Consider the following 24,174-nt stretch of genomic DNA (forward strand, 5'->3'; position numbering starts at 1 on the left):
TTCAAATTAGAGGTGCAGGTAGGGAGCTACAGGGACAGTCTGGGCTGTGTTTCACTTGGAGAGCAGGCACTGGTTAGTGCTGTGCTGCACAGCTGGGCTGCAGGCTGTCAGCTGCATCTGCTCCGTGCCATCACCAGCTTCCTGTAAGGATCTTTTCCCTTTTCTGCCTAGTAGAGGTACACCTCTGAGCTCACCAGGCATGGCTGCTCTAAATGTTTCATAACACATGATTTCCACATATTCTTTGTCTGTCTGCCTGGATCAGTTTCTTCTCTGTGTTAATCCTTACAGACAGGGAGCTCAGCCAGATAGGGCCTGGGCTTGGGGTCTGTATTTTAAGGACTGCTTTGCTTTCTGCTCCACTGTAGAGCCTGAGTTTGAGACCTCCCTAGGGAAGTCTTTTCCAGGTGCCTGCCTATTGTGCATTTGTTGTCTTCACTTGCAATGTGCTCCTAGTCAAGGCTTCCAGCTGGGAGCCACAGTGACTCCTAGGAAATGTCAGTATTTGCTCTGCCATTATGAGACATAACTGTCTCTGTCTTTGAAGGGAGAGGAGGAGTTGGCACAGAGAAAGGGTGTGACTTTGTCAGCTGAGCTCAGTGGCAGTAATTAATGAAGGTTAAGAAAGCTTTCAGGGCCATCACACCAATGTCTGTGAGGAAATGCTCATTCCCTCGTGTCCCTTTGCAGGAGGCCGGGATCTGGATGCGTTCCAGGAGCGTGAGGAGAGCCGGGCAGCCGTGGATGACAATGAGGAGGTGATGCGTGCCCTACTCATCCATGAGAAGAAGACACCTTCCGCTTCCACCGTCACCGTCAGCGGTGCCGCTCCTCTCTCCGGCGGCAACGCGAGTGACTCCGAGAGCGAGACGAGCGAGTCAGAGGAGGAGTCCCCTCCCCGCCCTGCCGCCACGGCCACCGCAACCTACGGGCTGGAGGAGGAGGAGGAGGACGAAGAGTTCGAGGTGGTGGCAGAAGACCCCACTGTCACAGTGGCTGGGCGCCCGCATTCTTACAGCCAAGTGAGCCAGCGTCCCGAGCTGGTGGCCCAGATGACGCCGGAGGAAAAAGAGGTTTACATAGCCATGGGGCAGCGCATGTTCGAGGACATGTTCGATTAACTGTCCCTGCCGGGGCATTTTTTAAAAGGTGACTTTTTAAGGCAGAGACTCTTGAGCAGAACAGAAGACTGGAGCGCATCTTCCCGCCCCTGTGCACAGGCAGGGTCACTGCAGCTCAGCACTGCTCATCTCAGGCATCCTGCTCGCCAGAGCGGGGGAGCAGCAGAGCTGCATGTGCCAAAACACATAGGGGAGGACGAGTCTCAGAAGTGAGGATGCTTGCATGGTAAAAATCTGCTTCAGGGTGCCCTGCACAGGCACTGCTTTAACCTTCTCCAAGGCCCTAGCAGCTCTTTCTCCCGATGGCTTTAAGTTGATTTTTGTTGCGGATCCCAGTGAAGTCCTCATCCCTGCTCTCAGGGGACATAAGGACTCCATAGTCTGAGCAGAGCACTCTGCAGAGGAGGGCATATGTAACATACAGCTGCCTCTGCTCAGCGAGAGGAGAGAGTGAAGTATTTGTCTGCTGATGACAAGCTTGGACAGGGCTTGTAGCTGACCCTCTGCCAGCAGCCACTGGCCACCAGAGTGGCTCTTTCTAAGCAGGCCTGTAGGCAGCAACCTTTTCTTGCTCCCGTTCGCTCCCTACTGGGACTCAGCATCTCAAGGTCAGGTGTAACTTGAAACAGGCAGAGCGAAAGCCTTGGCAAGCACATGCAGTCAGTCACTTCTTGTCAGTGTAACAAATGCCCTCCATGGATCTGAGCTGCCAGTGCTCTGACTTGCCAGGAGAAGCCTTCATTTTCCGATATTGCTGCCTGTTGTTTCTGCCTAGCCCTGTCCATGAAGACATGCAGACAGTTCACAGTGGGCAGAGCTGCTGTCAGGCAGTGCCAGAGAAGTAGCATAACTGAGTTTTATTTGCAGTCTCACCAGGGCTATATGATTTTAAAAGGAATTATACAATTTTGAATTCTGCTTGGCACACTCTTTTACCACAGAAAGACATTTATCAGTGCCTATAGAGCAATATAATGTTTTTAATGTTTTTCTCTTTCAACTGAAAATGTTGCTTTTTTAAAATTGTTGTGTTTTCCTACACAGCACTACAATAAAACAAAATTATAAATGAGTTCTGTGTTCCAGAGTAGGGGCAGCATTATGTGCTGTTCCACTTATATGGGCGGTACAAATTTGCTGCTCACTGAGACTGTAAATCTGTTTTATACTAACTATGGTTTCTATGTTCTGCTAACCTTGTAATGCCTCCTTTGTGGTTTGATTTTCAGCTTCTCAATACTCTGAATCCCCTCTTTTTTAAATAGTGTTTTGAATTTTCTTTTAAGTCATTTTAAAGAGGAATAAATAAACAAAAACTTCTCCCTTTTGTCATGTTTCAGTTTATCTTGTGCCTAGTTGGGAATATTGTTTGCTTATCATTTTGATTTATTGGATTCAAGGAAAAAAAACAATTTGAGGTCTCCTTAGAGGACAATTTGAAATCTCACTGCACATTGTTTCTCCTTACCAGAGGTTCATTGAACGCCTCTTGGCACCTCCTGCACTTCCAGGATGGATGTTTCATCACATCAGTGCTATGTGAAAAACAGAGGCTGCTTTTGATCAGCACTTCCATTTCTTTCCTCCTTCCTCAAGGGAAGTGTAGGCTGATGGTAGAGGGCTTGCAGACATCGTGCTGCTGGTTAAAATGATGTTCTTGTGTAGAGAGGCTTCCAAGACCTTGTATCAAGCTTCTAGATATCAAGTCACAGAGATAAGTCAGATTTAGTGATCAGCTAGCAGAAAAAAATGTGCTGTATCCTTTCTGTCTAGATTTAATCTGGCTGAATTCAATATTATCACTGGAGAAAAGCAGGTAGATTTACAAGGGACCAAAAGCAGGAACTCAGAACTAATTCTGAATACAGAAAACTGCTCATGCTCTGAACTCACCAGGGCCGTATACTGAGTTTTCAGTTTGCAAAATCAAGCTGTAGGTTTAGTAAAGATGAAGTGAAGAAATACCCAGCATAAAAATCTATAAAGTAGTGGTTTTCTTAATAAACACATTTAATTGTGGTTTGTGCAGTGGTTGAAGTTTTTGTCATTCAGCAAGGCACGTCCTGCACATGGGGAAATCAGAGTGGTGGTTGTGGGATTTGCCTTCCATCTCTCATCCACCACATGCAGCCCTCGGGAGGACTGGAAAGGTCAAAGGTGCATGAGCAGATGCCATCATTGTTTCCTGCCCTCTCCAACAGTTCTTGGCCTTAGAAAGGATGGCTGCTCTGCTCTGTTCCACCAGATCAGGCTCCTGAAGGACAACCATACACTGCTGCTTCCCTGTGATGCCAAGCCTGGCTTGAATGAACAGAGCACACAGTTGATAGTGCCCTCTTTCTCTTCCTACAGTGGAACAGACCTCTGCAGGCATGGCAGGAGGGAAAAACAGCCTCTGCAAGGAAAGCCAGGCACTGCCAGCAGGTTGGTGCTAATGCAAGGGATAAAGCCATCAATTCTGAATGAGGCCCAGCCATTTCCCGTGCCTGCTGGACCACATGTGCTGCATTAATGCTAACCCAATAACACTGTCAAGCCTTCCTGGGTGGATGTTCTGTCTAACTCCATTCAAACCAGTTTCTGCATCTGCTTCCGGCCTAAAGTGCATTTTATCTGATGAGTGATACCTGAGAGTTCAAGAAGCATTTGGACAACACTGCCAGGCATATGGTGTGATTCTTGGGGGTGTCCTGTGCAGGGCCAGGAGCTGGACTTGGATGATGCTTGTGGGTCAGAGTATTCAACTCTGAGTATTCTATGGTTCTGTGGACATACATGAGGGCAGGGCACTGGAGCTCTCTCTAGAGAGAGAACTGTGTTTCTCAGGCTGCTCGTGCTCCTCTTCCCAATGGTCAGAGGTGCCTCTCCCAGCTGGATGAGAGCTGCCTCTGTTCCTGCTACCACTGCAGGTCAAAAAAACTCCAGTGGAGTTATGTGCTCCCAGGCACAGTGCAGAGCAGGCCAGAGCAGAAGAGCTAAGTTGTTGATGGAGGGAATGTGCACTGTCAACCCTGAAGAACAGAAGCATTACAGTCTTTTCTACTAAGCTTCCAAAAATTGGCTTCCTCCATCCAACTCTTCCTGTGCTGCTGCCTCCTTCAGACTTGGATTAAACAGACTTGCTCTGTGAGAGTCAAGGGATTTGAAGATCCCCTGGAGGAATCCTAGAGGGCAGAAAAATAACATCACCTCCTTCCTGAGACATCTGAGGAGCTGTGCCTCAGTGATGCCTGCAGCGCCAGGACATGCTGTGAAGTTTAAGAGGGCCTGGCAGGGGAAGTAGCCCGCTGTGCTTGGGTCTCTGTCTCCCACTGAGCCTCCCTGGGAGGAGAGAGAAAATTGTCTCAGGAATCAAATGCAAGACAAAGCCTTCATGGAAACGGAAAGGTTGTGATGTGGAAGGACATGTCAGCAGCAGGGTGAGCCAGCGGGCTGTCCAGGGGTGGGCTGTGGGGGCAAAGCAGCAGCAGCCCTGTTCCTCTGGTGTCTGTCAGAATAAACAAGGGAGGCTTTGGGGCCTGTCCTTTGGAGCAGGGACATGTCACACAGTGCTCCAGGTTATCGCTCTGGGCTGTCCAGACCTGGTACTGCTTTATCCCACTGAAAGCCTAGGGCTAGATAACCATGCCCCAGGCTTGTTCACAGGGGACTTGGGAATATTGATCTAAGTGTGGACAGCCAAGGATCCCTAAGCATCACAATATGCTCCAGTTTAAAGTGTATTGACTGTGAGACAAGTCTCCTCCAGCAGCAGAGGAGCTAGGGCTGAAGAGTAGCTTTTCTTTGCTGAGCTGCTTCCAGAATAATGATCAATATTTACAAAGTCCAAGGAGATCATCACTCGTACAGCCTTGATAGGAGGTGTAGCCAGATGCTTGAATCTGGTTAAGATGTGAATCCACAGAGAGTCATGGAGAGGCCACTGCTAAAAGGAGTGGCAGCCCAAAGCGTGGGGAGCAATGTCTGAGTGCTGATGCTCCTGGAAAGCTGCCTGCCTGCTAGCAAGCAGAGAGCAGAGCACCAGCAGCACCAGACTGTTTGGGACTATAGTCCTGTCCCTGTGGCAGAGCTGTTTTATCTCTCTTTCATAAATATCTAGGGAAGTCTGGGCTTTTTCCTGTTTGGGATACCTAAATGAGCTGCCAGAAAGAAGTTTCTTATTTACCAGCATTTAGATTGAGAGAGAGAGAGAGAGAATGAATCTAATTTATATTCAAACAAAAATCAGACTTTGGAAGCACCTGGTATCTCATTAAAAAACATTAAGGACAGTGAGTATTAGTGCAACCATCCTGAAGCAGCAGACAGTCTCTGAAGGAGATGCTTTCAATAGAATAGGTATTTTTGCTTAAAATATGTTTGTGACCTAAATATAATTTAATTTCCATGCCTTTGAACGGCATGATGCTAATGAAGCAGGCAGGGATGGCAGAGAGGAGGCTGAGGCAGCCGCATGGGCAGCAGCTCCACTGCAGTGCGTTAGAGCCCCTGTATGCACTCGGCCCCGGCTGTCACAGCCACCCTGCTGGCCAGGCAGCAGGAGGAAACCTTGGGCTGCTCAGCCAGAGAAATGGGCAGGGATCCAGCCGGGAAATGAAGGCTGATCAAGTGCTGTTCCACGAGCATTAATGTCTGTGTACAAAAAACGGTGCATCTGGCAAGGAGGAAAAATCACATCTCATATAGATGTGATTAAAGCCCTGACATACTGCTTGTGCTTATTTTTCACCTGGAATATGTATGGCCAGCCTCTGCCATCCCTTTACTTGCTGGAAGAAGGAGGCTGAGCAGTGGTAATTTTGCAGTGAGCTAAAATTGTGCACAGAGCTGAGAAGCCTGGCTCAGCTCCTCCTGGTAAAGAGATCCTCCTAGTCTTAAGCATTTATTTTCTGCACTTCTGACAATGGAAGTCTGCCTGAGCCAATGCCAAGTTTGCCATGCTCCGGTAGCACAGTCCATGCTTTTGCTATTTTCTCATGACATGCATTGGTGGGGACAAGTCTGTCAGACACCACTAATATTTGTGACCAGCTGACTTGGGTGTGCTTTAGGTTGCAGTGTCTGCACCAGCCCTGGCCCATGTGAGGCAATGATTGCTTGGGTCATTTCGGTTGGATTATCAATACCTGCTCTTTGCAAAGCTGCTGGTTGTTGTTCTCCCATCAGTCAGTGCTGATGTGCTGTCCTAAATCCAATCTGTCTGCAATCACACACAGGTGTCAATTTAAAGTTAAGCTTCAAGCCCTTTACAACCACCACCACCAAGCAGCTCCAGCGCCATGTCCACTCCTGGGATGTGTGGCTCTCATTCCAGGTGCACCATGCAGGTCCTGGCCATGACTGCCTCAGCCTGTGCCACATCCCAGCAGAGAGATTAATGAATGGTAGGTTTGTGTTTTCTCCAGAAGTGAGCTCTGGCTGGGCTCAGGCCGCTGAAATTCCTGCAGTGTGTGGGAAAAAGGCATCAGCCCCAGGCTGGTCATGCATTCTTTGTTGCTTGAATTAGATGTGATTTGGTGGGAGTGAGTTTGATTTTTTTTTAAACCCTTTTTTTTTTTGTTCCTTGGGAGTATTTTGAGTTTCTGAATTTCTCATGTTTCCCTGCTGCTTCTAACAAGAAAAAAAACTTTTTTAAAAAAAGAGTTAATGAGGCTGTAAAATCTTGGTAGAGTGACATATCTGCTCTCCCTGCCCTGTCACCACAATTATTCTTCCATTGCCACACAGTGCTTTCTTCCCAGAAGATGTATGCTTTCAACATCTCTCAGCCCTTCTAGTGATGTCAGGAGATGAAAACTATTCCCAATACAACACAGAAGAGTAGAGGGAAATGGAGTTAGAGGGAAATTGGGCCTTAAGAAAATGGTGCATCATGAGAGAAATTTCACTCTGGCATACTCTCCCAGGCCACATGGGTGCTGTATCCAAGCAAAGAAAAATACAATGTGATGAAGAAGGACTTGGCTTATGGTGCATTTACCCTGGTGTATTCCCCTGCCTCTGAGCCCATTAGGAAGGGTAATATTCTCCAAGTGTGCCAACCTCTTGTAAGTTATATAAAGGCATCAGGAAGGTCCCAAGTTAGCAACCAACTTCAGCAGGAGCTTGCAGGTCTGTTTGAATGATCTGACTCCTCCTTTCGCCATGCTGAAAGGTTTGGTGCAAAAATATCTCACAGCAACTAGTTGTGAAACTGAGCTTAATTGTGACATTAGAAAGAATCTTTTTCCTCAAACATTTCACCAGCATTTGTGCTCTTATGTCTGTGTATGAGAAACAAAGATAAAGACCTGTAGGGGGCTGCCCAGCCCTCCTCAGACATGTCCCCCTTTGAGAATGCTAACAGATAAGGACTTCTGGATGGTTTAGGTAGAAGCTACTGCCAAGAGCAGCAAATGACAACTGGAGTTTTTGTTAACTAGACAGTCACATCATTGCAGCTGTCTGAAGTGTGGACTAAAAGTACTGATGTCCACAGACAGCAGACATGGGTTCTTACAGTTGAATGTATGTCAAAATGCCAGATTTTCAGCTCTTCCAGTGTTGGGTTTGTTTTCCTTTAATTCTTTGCAGTTTTTTCTTCTCATGCAGCAGGCTCAAGCACCTTTTTGGTGCATGCAAGTGCTGCCACAAACTAAAGACCTCCTTGAGGCATTGCTAATTCACATGCTAATGGTATCTGCCCCAGGAAAGGTGTGAGTTGAGCCATTAGAAACATGGAAGACAAGCCAGATGAATATTGTGGGCAGCAGTGCATTTGTTCAGGTGGTCAAAGCCAGTGAACAGGAGATGAACAGCTCCCTGTTTGCAGAAAGTGTGTGGGGCACTCCAAGTCTGCAGTGAACATAAAAACTGCTTTATGCCTAAGTCAGTAATAAAAAGCGCATCAAGACTGGAAGTCTGTGTTGGGAGGGAAATAAACTGTGCATTACTGAGGGATTATTTATGTTTGTTGAGTAGAAAGGGGCAGTAAACCAGAACCTTTCTCTGTCCCATATGCAAGACCCTTTGGCACCTGGGGATGTAGCAGAGAAGCAGAAATGGGAACCATTCTGACCTCACAGCTGCCAGTGGATTGATCTGCACAGGAAATTCAGCACTTTTTTGCACTAGAAGAAGCCAATTGTTCAGTGAGAGCAGTGCAGCCTGTGCTGCAGCAGTGACAGCTGCAGAAGCACTGAGAGAGCTGTTGTGATTCAATACTCATGCTTGTCCTCTCTGGTTTCTACAGGAGTCATGGCCATGCTGCAGGATTCATGGAGCATAATACCAGAAAGAACTCCACGTAGAACGTGGTCTGCTGGAGATGGTTACTTTCCTTCCTTCCTGGCCTGGCCTTCCTCTTGTATTTTGAAAAGAAAAACATTAAAAATAATGAATTTTCCCTTTAAACTGAGATAACAAAACAAATGATACTCAAGCCTGCAGCTTAATGGCAAGGAATCAAGGAGGAAAAACGTGGTTGCAGATGACTCTCAGTCCATTTTGCTGATAACTTCTGCTCACACCAAGGGCTGTAACTCCATAAAATCACAGAATCTCAGAGGGCCTCACAGGAGAGCAGGAGCTGTAATGCTGGAGTGTGGGTGGACTCTCCAACCCATCCCAAGGGCACAAAGCAGGGGCTCCCATGCACATTTCCAAGGCACTGCATGACTGGAGGATGAAAACTGTGAAAGTGTAGAGGAAAGTGAAGAAGTATCAAGAGAGCAATAAACAAGGGCACTTATCTCCTCCTTAATCACAGCCCAGCCTTCAGGAGGTCTGTAGGGAGAACTAATGGATTAAATACAGGTATTAAATGAAATCTTGGAAACATTTCCCTCACCTGGCAGGACTGAGAAGCTGATGGTTATGAGGGAGTGCTCCCGGTGCATTGGAGCTCTGAGAGGCCACCAAAGGAGCTGGGGCCATGGCTGACACTGTACAGCCACAGGATTGAATAACCGGGGCTTTTGCTGTTGCCAGGGTCAATTTCCGGAATATATCCTTCAGCAATTGCCAGGTGGACTAAACGAGGTGCTCCTCAAATTGCATTCTGCCTGAGGAGGTCAGTCTGTGTTTATTTCACTTGCTGCAGTGCTTGACCATCTCCAGATTATGGGGCATGCAAGCAAAGCGCCGCAGCTCTCTTGCAGCCAAAGACTACAGCAGCATCCCGAGAGGTGCCTCGATCCCTTACTGATACAACCTGCACAAAACCTTGCATGGGTGTCCTCCAAATGCTTCTCTGGTCTCCAGGTGCCCTTCTCTCAGCAGGAAGGCTCCAGAATATGTGGCTGAAGATGAGGGGTGATTTCTGTCCCGGTGCATGGAAGGCTGAGTGCAGACAGGAGCTCACCAGGAAGGTTTCAGTGAGTACAAGCACCGTTCACAACTGGGAAGTGGAGGTGGAACAAGTATTGTTAATTATATACCTTGGTGCAGTGGGGTTTAATGCTGGCTGCATTCCCAGGCCATAAGATCTCACCTTGCTTTCAGCAAGGATTCAGTCATCTTTCCTCCTCCTTCCTCTCCTAGGAACTCCTTTGCCTTAATAATATTAGGAAAAGCAGTGCTTTTCATAACTCCAGGGGTTGATCTGGAATGTGTGAAATGGAGCAGTGTGAACTGTCCCTCAGGTGACTGCAGCTCAGCAGGGCGTGAGGAGTTATCTGCTGTAACCTTTACTAAGTGGATGGGATGACTGGAGTCCCTGCATGACCAGGTGGTTTGTGAGCAAGTGCTCACAGGGAGGGCAGCTCTGCCCACAGCTGGAACCAGCACTGTGAACTCCACACCAAAAATTAGGCTTCTAGTGCTGGGCAAAGCTAACACATCTGTTGGGAGAAAGCAAATCAACTTTAATAAACAGTATCATAATTCAAAGTAATTTTTTAATATAAGGCTAAATTAAAGTAATACATTTCTTTGGGAAAAATCAACACCAATCAGGCTAATCAAACTGTCATCTAAAATAATCCAACTCAAGTAGAAAATTCTGTTTAGCTCAGTGATGGTGCTAGTCATTTTATTCAGTCACTTTCAGAGTATAAAGAGAATCCTTTTATGAAGTCAGTGACATTGGTTTCTCTAGCTCCTCCTCCCTTTCCTAGCATACTTCACCTTGCTTTTGGAGGGTCACTGGCTGGGATGCCACATGTCCCAGTGTCTCCCACAGTCCTCATGCCACCACTGCCTGAGTAAAACCTCAGCAGAAGTGATGTTTCACCAACACACACCATTCAGGTGCCAAATGTCATTAGGGGTTGCTACTGACAGTGGAGATTCCCCTTTACATTTTAGACAAAACTCACTGCTGGCACTGTATTGGCAGTGGGAAAAGGGCAGGTCGATGAGGTGTAGCCAAGATCAGGGTCAAGGAGCTGGGCTGGGTGGCTGCTGTGGGACCATGGGTGACAGTGACAGCACAGCAGTGGCCCTGCCACTCAGAGCTAATGTCATAGTTCAAGCAACAGTAATTTTAAAAAAGCAGCAGGGTATTATTTGCATAATAAGCCCCACCTTTAAATGAGTGTCTGTCCTCAGACCCCTCAGCCAACTCAGCTCACTGGTCCCACTGACAAAGCTGTATCAGAACCACGACTCCCTGAGAGGCAGCCCCAGGTGAAAACAGAATGGGAGGAGATGGGCATTAGGAATTAACAGCTAGTTCATTCATCAGGTACACACAGACTCTGCCATCTCCTCACCAGCATGTAACACACACACAGTCCCACCACTGAACTCACTCACTATGCAATTTTAGATCCTTGGCTTCTTTTGAATGTATGTAACTTTTAGCTCTCTACTTATTTCCCTCCTTTCATCATTTTATTTCTGAAATGAAGAATTGACATTTCCTCTATTTGTGCTCCTGAGAGGCAATTACACCTTTGAACAGCTGTGATCTACCTCCTATGACTTCTGGAACCATTTTCTTTCTACCCAGGAATCTCCAGACTCCAGAAGTGGTTTTGATCCATTTCTGCTGCTCCAGCATCTCCATTCCACTGATGTCAAGGAGAAGTCCATACACAGGAAGCTTCTTCAGAAATTCTCCAATGACCTGAGCTGCTTTTCTCCAGCTCTGGAGAGCAATGACAATGACGTTCCTCATCTGTTACGTGATCTGTCATCTGGAGAGACTGTCCCTCACACAGAGGGGAGTTAACATGAGCTGAGGGATTCCAGCACATCTCAAAACTCTTATCATAAGTCAGCCTTCAAAAAGGATTAGATGAAGAAGATATCACTGTGCCTTTCCAGTGCCAGAGGCACTGGAGATGTGCATTTCAGGATGCAGTCAATATAACTACCTGAGATATGGCTTCCCAGGGGCACCATGTCTCCTCTGCCTTTCCACAGTCTGGGCACTGCAAGTTCATCCAAGGGCTCAGCTACTCAGGTAAGCAGGAAAATCTCAATAACATGAAACATAACAGAGAACAAAGAGCAGAGGTGCTGCAGGGGCTCTGCAGAGTGGGATCATGGACCTGGAAACATCCTTCCCTGTTTCTCTTGTTCCCACCAGCTCCTTACACCCCAGTTCCCAGTTAGCAGATGTCTGTCCCAGTGCCACCACACAACACTGTTTCCAGGTGTGGGGCAGCATGGCACAGAGGTACATGGGTTGCTCTGGAGTAGCAGGAGTGCCATCAAACCAGATGCCTTTGGAGTTCATCTGGCTTTACACAGGGAATGGTTTCAAAAGCACCCTCATGTCCACCCTGCACAGAGCTCACTGGCCCTGTGGTTTAATTGCTGTGGCTCTGTGCTGTCCCAAAGCTGCCAAAAAAAGTGCTTCTGGAGCACTGCTGGCAACAGCAGCGATGGCTGAGCCTGCAGCATAGGGCATCCAAGCCATAACTAGTCTGGATGTGAAGTGGCACTACAAGAGCCAGCTCCCACTCCTCCATCTGCAGAGCAGACCACTCACAGCCTGACCAAACCACTTGTGAGAGGCTGGGATTTTATAATATATTCAAGTAAGTGTGTCTCCAAGACACCTGCTGTCTTACTTGAGTGACAGACTTAGTCACCATCAGGGTGGCACTGTCAGGTAGAGACAAGGTTGCTGCAGGCTGCTCCATAGGGATATTGATCCTGTGAACTCAGGAGAGGAGCGGTTCTTAGGGAAATATGGGAAATCACCACTCAGAGGTGTGACCTCTGGAGCCACGCAATCAAGCACGACAAAAACCCTTCTTGTATGGCCTACTTTCTTCTTCATGCAGCTGCCAAGAAGTCTGAGCTGTGATTTTTTTCCAGCTGTGCTGGTGGCAGATGCCTATGGGTGGATTTTGAGCTGGAGGGTTTAGCTGCACCAGCGCAAAATCCCTGCTGTAAACAAGGCTGACGTCTGCATCTGCCTTTCATTCCTGCAGCAGCCCTTTCCTCTCTCCCCCTTCTCCTCTCTAATAAAGACATCCTGGCAAGCTTCCTGTTTTTCAAGAAGGCTCAGAGCTGCCAGTTGCCCTGGCTTTGGCTTCATGCAGGCCTCTTCCTCTGCCCCTATTAATTCCCCTGTAAATCGGATCACGATGAAAGGGAAACGGCAGTGTAATTTAATTGTCCTCCAAGCACAGCGCGCTGGAGAGGGATGCTGCTGAGGATAAGTCCTGCTCATGAGATGCCTTTTTTATCCCTACATTTTACTTTGTAGGGGAAGGTGGACACTCAGCATTAGCCTCCTCTCACCATGTGGCTTCTTGTAATGCCCAGGAATGAATCGTGGAAGTTCTCTGTGCTGCAGCTTCCCCTCGTTGGGAGAATAAGAAAATTGAGATGTTCCCACTCCCTACTGGATGTAGGAGTGGGGGATGGGAATTAATGAGGAAATTGTTGGACAGAGCTCTAAAATATAATGTGCTCCCTTATTGTGGCTGTCAGGCAGCCCCATAACTTGGCAGAGCACCGTTGGATCCCATCTTGTCTCCTGCGAGTCGGAGTTGGGGGTGGAAAAGGGATGAGGAGCAGAGAGGTCAGTGTCAGAGATGTTTCTGCAGAGAGACAGTCTCAGAATCTCTGCTGATCAGAGTGACCCTGAGACACGTACAAGCCTCTTTTTCCCAGCCTGGCAGCCGAAGAAGGAGTCAGGATTTTCTTGTTCTTGTTCTCAAGGTTGTTCATTGTTTCTTATCTATAACATTCTTTCTCTGACCCACTGAGGTCTGTCTGGCAGGCCAGGTTGAGGCACACTGCCTGTCCTCGCGGCAGTGTTATCTTTTTATACTAAAAACTACGTGTACACTATTTACAATAACTTCCCAATACCTATCACCTATGTTAGACAGTGAGCTTCTACTCTAAACCAATCCAAAAGTGCCAGCATCACCCAGAACATGGAGGCTAGGAAGAAGAAAGAAGAAGGACAGGGCATGCCCAAAGTCCTCAATCTTGGGACCCCGAGCCCCCATTCTAAAACCCCAAAAATCTATTTTTCATCCCATGACAAACTATTATCCTACTTAAACTCTCTTGACTTGTGATTCTTCGTATAAAGGTGGTAATTTGCTCCATGGGTCAAAAATCAAAGGCACAGGGGGTCTTGGGCTCTGTGCCAAGGTGTTTGAGCCCCCCAGGCGAGGGCTCGAGCCATCCAAGACAGCCAGCGTGATGTCCTGGCTTCCAACAAGACAGGTCCCTTAACACAGAGAGCAGGGGCAGCAGCAGGAGTCCTGCAGCTGCTGTGGGTTGTGAAATGGCTCTGGAACTTAATTTAAAAGCAGTAAAGGTTTGGGAACACGAACAAACCATGCTGGGTGGGAAGGCACAGCACACGAACCAAGCCCCAGTGTTTCTGTGTCACTGAGCTCTTTCCCCAGGCAACATGGTAACCCATGATTCGGTAACACACATTATGTACAGTGGTTCCTCCAGGGCTTGCTGGGATGCCTGCTCTCCTAGGCAGGGTGCTAGCAGGGAGATGGACAGCTCCTCTGCTCTGGCTGAGGCACAGTGACATGTTGGCCATCTCATCTTTTCTTGAGCCTTGTCCTTGGGGACAGTGTTGGCTCTTCCTCTTAACTTCTTATCATTCCACTGAAACTTTCACCAGTTTCTAATCCTTTAGGGAACAGTCTCTAGCAATTAGGAAACTGCATTAAAGTGATGTTTTACTGGGGATTTGAGAGCTGATATATTGGGAAAGCTCAAGAAAGGTGTTGAGCTGGAGTCAAGGGCACTGGGGCTTTGCTCTGAGATGAATTTATTTCCAGAGGGACTGGTACTCTGACGTGTGAGCTCAGGTATGATGGAAAGATCAGCAGCAGGTGCCTCCTGCATGGAGGTGGAGGATCCTGCACATCTTTCCTTGCCCAAATGGCAGGAAAAAAACGGGGAAGGAGAGTGGGGCAACCTTGAGCCTCTTCAGAGGAGCTGAGACTCTTAAAATGCTGCCATCACCAGATGTGTCACCAAAAGGGGTTTGCTGTTAATAATAGGTAACCTGAAACAGTCACCTGTACAATGTGCAGCACCAGTGGGACCTCTCAGCCCTTCAACTGCTGCTGGACACCAGAGAGTGCTTGTAGCTGCAGTTACAAGCACTTAAATTTTCACGGTTTGGGTTCTTCTGCCTTTCTGCCCTGAAATTCCCAAGCTGGTCTTCAGCTCCTCCTCTCCATCAAAGCCAAAAGGACTTGCTGGTAAAATATTCCCTTTTCCACATTTTAAAATGTCTGGTGTAGAAAATGTACATGCTTCTGACTTGCCCTCCAGGTGTCTTGAGATTTAATTAATCCCAAGTCACATTTGAATATCTTCTGAGATGGAAGCATAACACGAATCCACTTGCATGGGAAAAGGCTGGCAGATAATTGCTTCTGTGTCTCTTAGGATGGGGGGGGATGTCTGTCAGAGGGAGAGTCACTTCCTCATATTTCTGATGAATTACTGTTTTCATTTAAATCCTATAAAAAGTTCTGTAAGTTGGTGTGCTCTTGAGAATGTTGGCCCCAGAGTTATTGCTGGATCAGACACTTATTGCTGAACAGTGTTCAGCCTTCTGCAGGCTGCCTGTCTCTGCAGCTGAAAGAGGCCAGGTTTTAATTAGATATTAGGAAGAGATTCTTCACTGTCATGGTGGTGAGGCACTGGCACAGGTTGCCCAGAGAAGCTGTGGATGCCCCATCTCTGGTAGTGTTCAGGACCAGGTTGGATGGGGCTTGGAGCAGCCTGGTCTAGTGGAAGGTGTTCTAGTGGGGGGTTGGAACAAGATGACCCAAACCATTTTGTTTACATCAGGGTGAGATGGAGTGGTAAAGATCTCCCATGTGAAGACTGGTCCTTAGCTGCCTGGATTTGGCTGTTCTTCTGACCAAAAGCGGTAGAAAATGCTTTGCTGGACACAGCCATTCTGAAATCCAGAATCAGATAAGGAGCAAGGATGTACCAGGTTCGCTGAGTGACTTTACCAGCTCTGAGACTGAGCCCCAGTTCCCTGTGACTTCTCAACAGCTGTGTGCTCATGGCCACCACTTCCCTGGCTCCTCACCAGACCTTCTGGAGTAACTTTTTCTCATTTGGAGTTGAATGTCCACCTGCCAGGCAGCTCTAACGGGTTAAATCCAAACCTGTGTCTAAATCAGATTCCAGGTCCAAACACAGTCATCACCAAGGACACAGCTGCTGAACAGGCAGAGTAAGAAAGAGATGCAAACCAGAATGGGAGGCAAATGCACTCAGATTTTGACACCTGAGATGTTTATAACCTAGACTACTTTCAGTGAGATGTCAAACATAATTTGAAGATTAACAAGCACTCTTGCAACGAAACAAGCAGGAGAAAAAACAGCAGAAGCAAACCCAGGTGTGAGATGCCTCTGAGCCTGTTCACCTGAAGGATGGTTTAGAAAGGATGACACAAGTCTGACAAACCCTTTCAGTTTCCATGTCATATGGAACTGCAGCATCAGACAAACTAAAAATACAATCTGGTTTCTGGTAAGATTAAATCCATTGGTCTGCCCCACTGGGCCTGCAGGATGTCCCAGTCTGCCACGGCTTCTCTTTTTCCTGTAAGTAAATCATGTAGAGAACTTGCCACACAGAAGGCCCTGCTGGGAAATCCAAGATATTGACATCAAGCACCACAGCCTTGAAAGCTTAATGAGTAACTCTTTCCTAAAAAGTGTTATAAAGGTATCCTACACAAAGAGGATATCTTAGAGTAGGCCAAATTGAAAATACCATATCTCATTTTGTTTGAGCTCCCAGCACAATTCTGTAGTGCTGTGGGAATGACAAATCCCTGGAAAAACACTCTCAAGATGAGGATGTAATACATGTGCCTGTGTTTGCGTGAACACACGTTCATTTAGAGAGACTACTGAAGTACCAGAAAGAAATATGTGACTTGTCACTAAGGTGCTCTCCTCTGCCCCAGAGGCGAGGTGTGGAATACAGTGCCCTGAGGTGAGGTTGTCTTATCTCATGTATTTGTGAACAACTAAGTTAACTCAAGGCTTATCTGATTTTAGACCTTGCACCAAGCTGTTGGGCCCAGTGTTCCAGCTTTGTGCCTGTGACTTGGTGGTGCTGGAATCTGTGTGACATCCAGAGTCTAAGTGATTTTACTGGGATTTGGTGATAAAGTGCCCAGGGTTTCTAGTATTTGCTGGTCAAAGGGGTTCACCTGTTCTGCACAGAAATACACACATTTTAATTTCTTGCCCTCATTGCTTGATGAATAGGCAGCCCTGGAAGGCAGTCAGAGCATCTCTGTTTGTGCCACCCCTTGCCTGCAAAGTCTGGAGTTGGAGTAGGGAGCAGAAGTGAGCCTGTGATCATGCTCTTGGCAGTATAGCACAGACTCACTGCCCAGGTACCAGAGCAGCAGCAGGAAACAAGTGTGTCCAATTTCTGTACAGGATGTGATTTCCATGCTCATCAGATAGTGGAAACTGGAATAAATAGAATTAATGAATCTCTTGGGACCATTGCAGACAGTGTGAGTGGAAGTTCTTCGGCAGAGAGCTGCACTTTCCCACCCTAAGTGCCCTGAAATGCCCTCACCAGATACACAAAGAAGGAAAATCCTGCTGTTATCTCACACTTTCTCCAACCATCTTCCACATTAAATGCTCACAAATGAATGAAGGATGAGATTGGAAGCAAAGGTGGGAAGAAAAGTTCAGCACTCCCACTGGAGAGGGAATGCTCCAGAGGAATCACTGCTGAGCCTGGAGCTGCTCCTGAAGACTGATCAATATTCAGAGTAGTAAAGAAGTCCAGAAATCTGCCAATTACTTAGAGAGGAGCAAGGTGCACAGCAGGACCCTGTAAGAGCTTGATATGCCCAAATCTTGGAATATGTGCTGCTGTGTTCCAAGTTATAGCATCCTTGAAGGGATATATTAGCACTATAGGGTGACAAACTCCACAAGAGTCCTGTCACTTCAGTGTCCTGTTTCCCTGATTGTCTGTTTTTAGTCCCCAAACTCAGGGCAGTCTGGGGAAGTAGTATCTGCTGAGGTCACCCCTCTTCCTTGCTGAGGAGCAGTGATGGAGTTGGGAGCACTCGGACCTGGGAGCTCAGCAGCACTGCCAGGTCCTGGAATTAGACAGGGGGGAGACAGGGAACAGTCCCTCTAGGAGGAGAGACTAAATAGATTAAGGCTCTGTCCTTTCCAGTCTTGCCTTCCTGGGAGCTGGGCAGATCCTTCGAGAGGTAGCTTTGAGTGCTGGAGTGCTCCTGGGACCATGGATCACGACTTACAGCAAGGTCTGGTTTTCTCTGGTGATTGCAGAGCCTTTGTAATTCTGACACCACCATGCCCCTCTCCTCAAGATCCCACTTGTGTATCTCCTTGAATAATTCCTCCCTGATTCTGAAAGAACCCACTGCTGAGGTGGCAACTACTTATTAAAGGTCCAGTCTTCACAGTAGAAAAGGAACTGGAAAAGAAATGAAAATTTTAATTAGTGCTACTGATGGTTTATGGAAGAAAAGCAGTAAGAAACACCTTAGGTGTCAGACTGATATTAAACTATTTTTTAAATTACTTTTCCTCTTTTGAAAGCAGAAAATAATTAACTGTGAAGTGCTGGCAATGTAATACCAGCTCTGAATGATGGTGCATATATTTAGTACTTTAGTTGTCCAGTTCTGAAGATCCCAGGGGACAGGGTTTATAACAAGTATATTATCTTCTCATCAAAGAGGCATTTCTTCATTTTAGAGGAAAAGCATAGCTCAATAAATGATGTTCACCAAATCCCAAACTAATTGAAGTCAGGAAGGTGCTCCAGAGGCCATCCAGCCAAAGGCCCCACTACAGCAAGCCCAATTAAAGCAGGTTATTTATGGCTTTGTCCAGCAGAGTCACGAATAGCTCCAAGAAGAGAGATTTCCTAATTTTTCTGGACTCTATTTCAATCTTTGATAACCCTTATAGGCATAAAGGAGTTTTTCCCCATACCGCAATTTTCCAAATTGCTCCCATCCCACCTCACGCCTGTTGTCTCTGCTACAGTGCATCTCCGAGAAGAATCTGGCTCCATCTTCTCCATGCCTTCCCATTGCAGACAGCATTAAGATCCCCCCATACCTTCTCTTGCATCTGAACAAACCCAGTTCACCCAGCTTCTCCCCATACATCACATACTGCCCTTCCCTAACCATCTTGGAGACCTGCTGCTGAACTCTATGTTAATGTGTTTCCTCACTGGGGAACCCCAAAATGGAGAAGATTCTCCAGGTACATTGTTAGGTTGGGTGAAACAAATTGATTCTGCAGTTGGAAGTGCAGAATTTAATGTTAGTGCTTATTTAATGTTAGCAATAAGCTCTGGCCTCAGGATAAGAAGTTTTCATCTCTTCTGTTGGTAATACATGCCCAGAACCAGACTGGGGATTTTGCAGTGTGGCAGAAATGCTTTAAGAAAAAAAAAATAGTGTTTCAGCCGATAATTAAAAATAAAAATAGGTGTAGGTGTCAGATCAGCTGTGAGTCCAAACTGTCACAGGTCCAAGCTCTAAATATCCTTTGAAATGCACACCCCAGCAAAGGAGGAGGCTGGACACACAGTTTGGATGCATCCTGATGTGAGCAGTGCTGGCAGCGTGGGAGCACAGCCCACTCCCACTCTGCAGGGTGACCCAGGCAGCAGCAGCAGCTCACGGGGCAAGAGGAGCAGCAGGTCTGGGAGCCTGCACTGCACTCAGTGCAGGGGGGATGTCCAGGTAAAGCTGCTGTGGAAATCACATCACCTAAGGGCTGTAGGACTACAGGTGCACAGCCCCTGGTGCTGCACACCTCTTGCAGCTGGAAGAGAAAGGCATGGGGATGGATGCACCCAGGCTGCTGGGAGCCATTGGGGATCCTTCTTCTCCAGGCTGGTCTTTTCCTCAGCAATGATGAGAGTGTGTCACCCACGCTCAATGCCCTTCTCTGGCACTGAGTGTGGGTGACAGGGAGGCAGTAACAGAGCCAATGCAGGGGGTCCTAAGGAGCATCCGAGCACATCGACTTGGAAGCAGAGAGAAGTGCCAAAGGAAAATGAGGGATAGTGGAGTGCTCCCTCCCTGCCACCACGCTACTGCCACGCTGCTACTGCTGGCTGGCAGTGGGGTTAAGTCTTTGTGTGGCTTGAAACAGCTTGTAAAATGTTGTTAAATGGCTTGAAATTCTCAAGGTGATTTGGATCAAAGTGCAGACTTCCAGGATTTTATTATTTATGTTTGTGAGTTGATGGTTTTTTTCCCCCTCTTTTAATCAGGCTGTGACTTCCCATGTATTTCTGTGATAAATCACTCAGTTTAATTATTGTGTAATTTAGAAATAATCAAAGGGTTGGCAGCAAGGGAAGATTTTGCTATATTATGTATGTATATATACATATTCCATTTTATTCTAATGGACTGTTCCGGGTACGAGAAAGGCCCAGGACATTGAGAGGCAGGTGCCAACATAGAGAATGTGTTTTTACAGCAAAACCTGTTGTTAAAACCATGTTGCCATGTTCAGAAGACTAAATTATCAGGAGCATTTCCATCCCTTTGCTCACGACGTGCATGGAGCATGCTTCTCTTCATAGCCATCTCTCATCCTCCAGTATTCACTCACTCAGAGTTAGAGCTCTGCCATTTTACAACATCAGAAATCCTCCTGAGAAGCTATTTGCAATGCATATGAGTGGTTTTTAATTTAACGTTTGTTTTCAGGAGCAAATAGGCGATTGCCTCGAAAGAGGAGAACTAACAAACCCTACAAAACTCCCATTGGCCTCAGATAACTCATCAATGTGAGAAGACGCCCCGTGTGGTGCTGACAATATGGTTAAAATGTCACCTGTTATTTATGCCCCTGCAGCCAAATGTGACATTCATGGCTGTAAAGGAGCAGCAGGTTTAATAAATAAGTACTGAGTGCCCCGTGCCTGTCGCTGCCCTTGGGCTGCACTGCCGGCTGCAGCCCAGCCCAGGGACACCCGGCACCTTCCGCGCTGCTGCCGCAGTCTCACGTCTCATAAAGTTCATGGCTAATTGAAAAGTGCTTCCTCCTCTCTCACTCCAGCACTTAGTGCTGCCTCTGTGGTTTTTTTGGAGGGAGGAGCAGCCAGCGACCCCGCTGCTAATGAAGTGTTGAAGTTCGAGCATAAAGAGGCAATTCACCGTAGGTCGTGTATGGAAAATGCCTCTGCCTGCCCGGAGCTGTTGTGTTTCTTCAGTGCACAGGGGTTTTTTCTAGCACTCCTGAAGCTAAGCTGCCAGCAAGGTATAAACTGCAAGGGATTCAATTACAGCTTGTCTTCTCCTCATCGGGGGTGCCCAGGTTTCCTCACCCTGCAAGCCATACATGAACCCCCCAACAGTCCTGTGCTGCTCTGCACAGAACTGCTGACATCCCTGGGAGCTGTCCCCCGGTGAGAAATGACCCATCTACGTGCCCTGCCTCACCTCCCAGCCCTTCACTGGCAATTCCAGACTTGGAAGTGGATGTTGAGTCCCCAGCTCCTCAGGACTGCCAGACCTGGCAGCCCAGCCTGGTAGCTGGGGCTGGGCTGAACACCAAAGTCTCAGCAAAGGAGTTGGATCCTACAGGTTTGGAGCCAGCACTATGGAAACAATCTTATACTTTCAGGGAATAATGGATGTATTTTCTTTCAGGATGGGTAGAAACAAGTCCCTCAGAGAGCTGGTTCCCTCTGTGGAAGCACCTGACAGACAGACTGCTTCTGAGCCTGCAGGAGTCTATTTGGTTCATTCCAAGGACAATTTCTAGAGGTCAGCTACAGTCAAATAATTGTTTCAAGGAAAAATTTTAGCATAGAAATAAGAACATTGTGTTTGAAAAATACAATTAGATTCCTCCAAAACCCACAATGACCCTGTCATTTTGTGAGAGGCTTTCTGGTCTCAAATCCATCTCAGTAAAGACAAGAAGTGAAAGTGACAAGCAACAGTGATTATTGTGAACCTTATTATATGTAACGAATGAGAATAACAGAAAGTCTGATGGCTGTGCAAACAAGTCACCAGCTAGGAAAGAGACAGCTGATGGAAGAAGATAAAACATTAATGAAAAAATCCTGGGTTTAAAGATTAAGGGCAAGAAAGCATTATTTAAGTACACTAAGACCTAACAAAATCCTTGCAATCATACAAGAGGATAGGATTCATAGGGACCTCTTGGACCACCAAATCCTCGTGCTATCTGTATTGCCATATCAAACAATCTTCTGCATGGAAATAGTAGTATTAAAGTAGTTCTTTTTGTCCCCAGATCCCAAGGGATGGAGAAGAGTGTGGAAAGCATTTTAGAACCTGGTATTTTGATTAGTTATAATCTCCTTGTGATTTCATACTTGAACATTTTTGTCAGCATTTCACACCCATTCTCTTTCTGGCAAAAATGCCACTCATCAGGTTCAGTAACATCTCTTCCCTTTGTTAGCCCCTGTAGCTATAATGCTAAAAGTGGCAGAATTGCCAATTGTGATAATACAAAAAGAAGAAATATTCATTGACTATTTACATTGTGTATTTGGAAATAAATAGGATGCGCTTATTTCACAGGAAGGAAGAAATACTTTCTATCTCATCAGTAGCAATGGACAGATTGTAGCAGCCATCACAGCAAGGCACAGAAGTATTACCAGAAAATTGTGACCAAGAATATTGAAAGAAGTGTCTGAGGAGCTTCCTGAAACACTGAGAGTATTTGTAGAACATATTGAAAGACAGGAGAAGCTACAAAGAGCCAGGGAAGTGACTGTTGGTTAAACAGCAGCACCCAGGGCTGTCCCCAGAAATGGGGGGCACATACTGGGCACTGCTCTCCTGCAGGTGCAGAAGATTTGGTTGCAAGCCTGTCTGGTCCCCCTGCAGGCAGACTGGGCACCTGTGCAGTGGTACTGCATGCCTGGTGCCATGCTGACCATGTGCCAGCCAGCAGCATGCCGGCCCCTTTAAACTGTGAGTCCATACCTGGATTTCCCAAGTCCAATCAGTCTGCCACTAGTCCCAGGCAAAATTATTGCTAAGCACATATGGGAGGTGAATAAAGCATTAATGAATGGGAGCATACTCAATGCCAGCAAATGATGAAACCTATTTTCTTAAAAGCAATCAATGAAACCTCTTATAAAAATGAGATTTTTTTTTATTTATCTGATTAAAGTTATCTTTATAGATTGCTGGAAGTAAGAGACATCTATTTGACAGTTGCATGTGTCCTTCTCATTAAAAAAAAGACAATTAAAAATCAGTGTAGCCAGTACTGCATTGGTGAAATTAAAGACTGGCTCATAGATGTCCAAGTAATTGTCAAAAAAAAGAGCTCAGTCAGTATTTTTCATGACAACTTGAAGTTTGGTCTGGCCAAAGAACTGACTTTGGTTTTGATCTATAAATACTCACAAGGGCATCACTTTCTGGCAGTAAGCAGATAGATCTGTCATCATCTAGCTCAGCTAGATTTGTGAAATAGTGCAGTTAGAACAATCATACACAAGTTCCAGGTAGGAAGAAGAAAAGATTTGAACAAGGAACAGGTGATTATTAGCCTAGCTCATTAGGCAAGTAGTGGATGTATACCTGTTTGAAACTTTGTATTTGCCCAGACAAACTGTGCAGGCTGCCCTGGTGAGTGCTGCTGGCCACCAGGTCTCATTCAGGGCAGCTCCCTGTCCCTTGCCATGTCACATGGCAGTGTTTGAGAGTGCCTGCACTGCATCAAGCTTTGCCTCTCTCTCTTCTTGGGGGTGTGCAGGGCAGCACCCATGGGTGACACCTCTTGCCAGAGCAGCCATCTGATTGTTGCCGGCATGCGCTGCTTCCAAACGGCCGCCTGGGCTGGCTCAGGCAGCTGCTTGCAAACACTGCAGACAGACACTTGAATTTCATTATCCCTGTTGCACAGGAATCACTCAGATATCTGAGGTCATATCACATTACTTCTGGCACTGCAATGGCTGTGAAGTTACCTTGGGAAGGGAAGATGCTGCATAATCACCTCCTTATGCATCAGATCTTAGTCAAAAAACAACTACTGGGGCAGCTTGAAAAGCACAAAATGATGGGCCAGGGTTTAATTAACTAAGACAGACTTGGCTGACCAGTAAGGCCCATAGGACTCCCAAATGAGAACAAATTTCCTGGTAGGAACACCATCTTTGCCCTGGCAGAGAAGTCAATGCCACGTGGGACCTCATGGTTGCTGCTCAGTGCATAAATAGATCTCTGCTGTTAAAACAGAAAGATGAACAAAGGGCTAACTAACTTGGAGTAGTTGTGGTAATGGTATCTCAGGGATTTTCATAAGCAAGAGGTGAAGGTGCATTGGAGCAGACCTGTGCAGTGAAACCATTTGGGGTGGGGGGCCTGGTTCAGACTGGCTCTGGTTTGGACCTGTGGACTGCATCTCCCTTAGCAGCTTTAAAGCTCCTCAAGCCAAAGCAGGAGATGGGGCATAACCAGGAAAGTCTCATCAAAAGCACTCAGGTAATCCAAAGTAAAATGCTGAGTCTGACATACCTCCAGGTGCTCACGGTGCAATGTGCAGGGGAATCATGGAGATGGATATTGGCACATCTTTTACTTAGGAAGAAGTTGCTTAACAAGGAAAGC

At 46.7% G+C, this 24,174-nt stretch overlaps 1 protein-coding gene across 2 annotated transcripts in view; it reads left to right on the top strand.

Annotated features, from left to right (window-relative positions):
- The window catches only part of GTF2E1 (general transcription factor IIE subunit 1), a 48,620-nt gene extending 46,172 nt beyond the window's left edge, over positions 1 to 2,448 (top strand). For both annotated transcript variants that reach the window (XM_009102595.4, XM_018908159.3), the window contains exon 5: positions 691 to 2,448. In XM_009102595.4, coding sequence (XP_009100843.1) covers positions 691 to 1,121 — 431 coding nt within the window. In that variant the 3' untranslated portion in view covers positions 1,122 to 2,448. The remainder of the gene's footprint in view (positions 1 to 690) is intronic.
- Positions 2,449 to 24,174: the final 21,726 nt, after the last annotated feature.

Source organism: Serinus canaria, chromosome 1, assembly GCF_022539315.1.
Source record: "Serinus canaria isolate serCan28SL12 chromosome 1, serCan2020, whole genome shotgun sequence".
In the NCBI taxonomy this organism is placed as follows: domain Eukaryota; kingdom Metazoa; phylum Chordata; class Aves; order Passeriformes; family Fringillidae; genus Serinus; species Serinus canaria.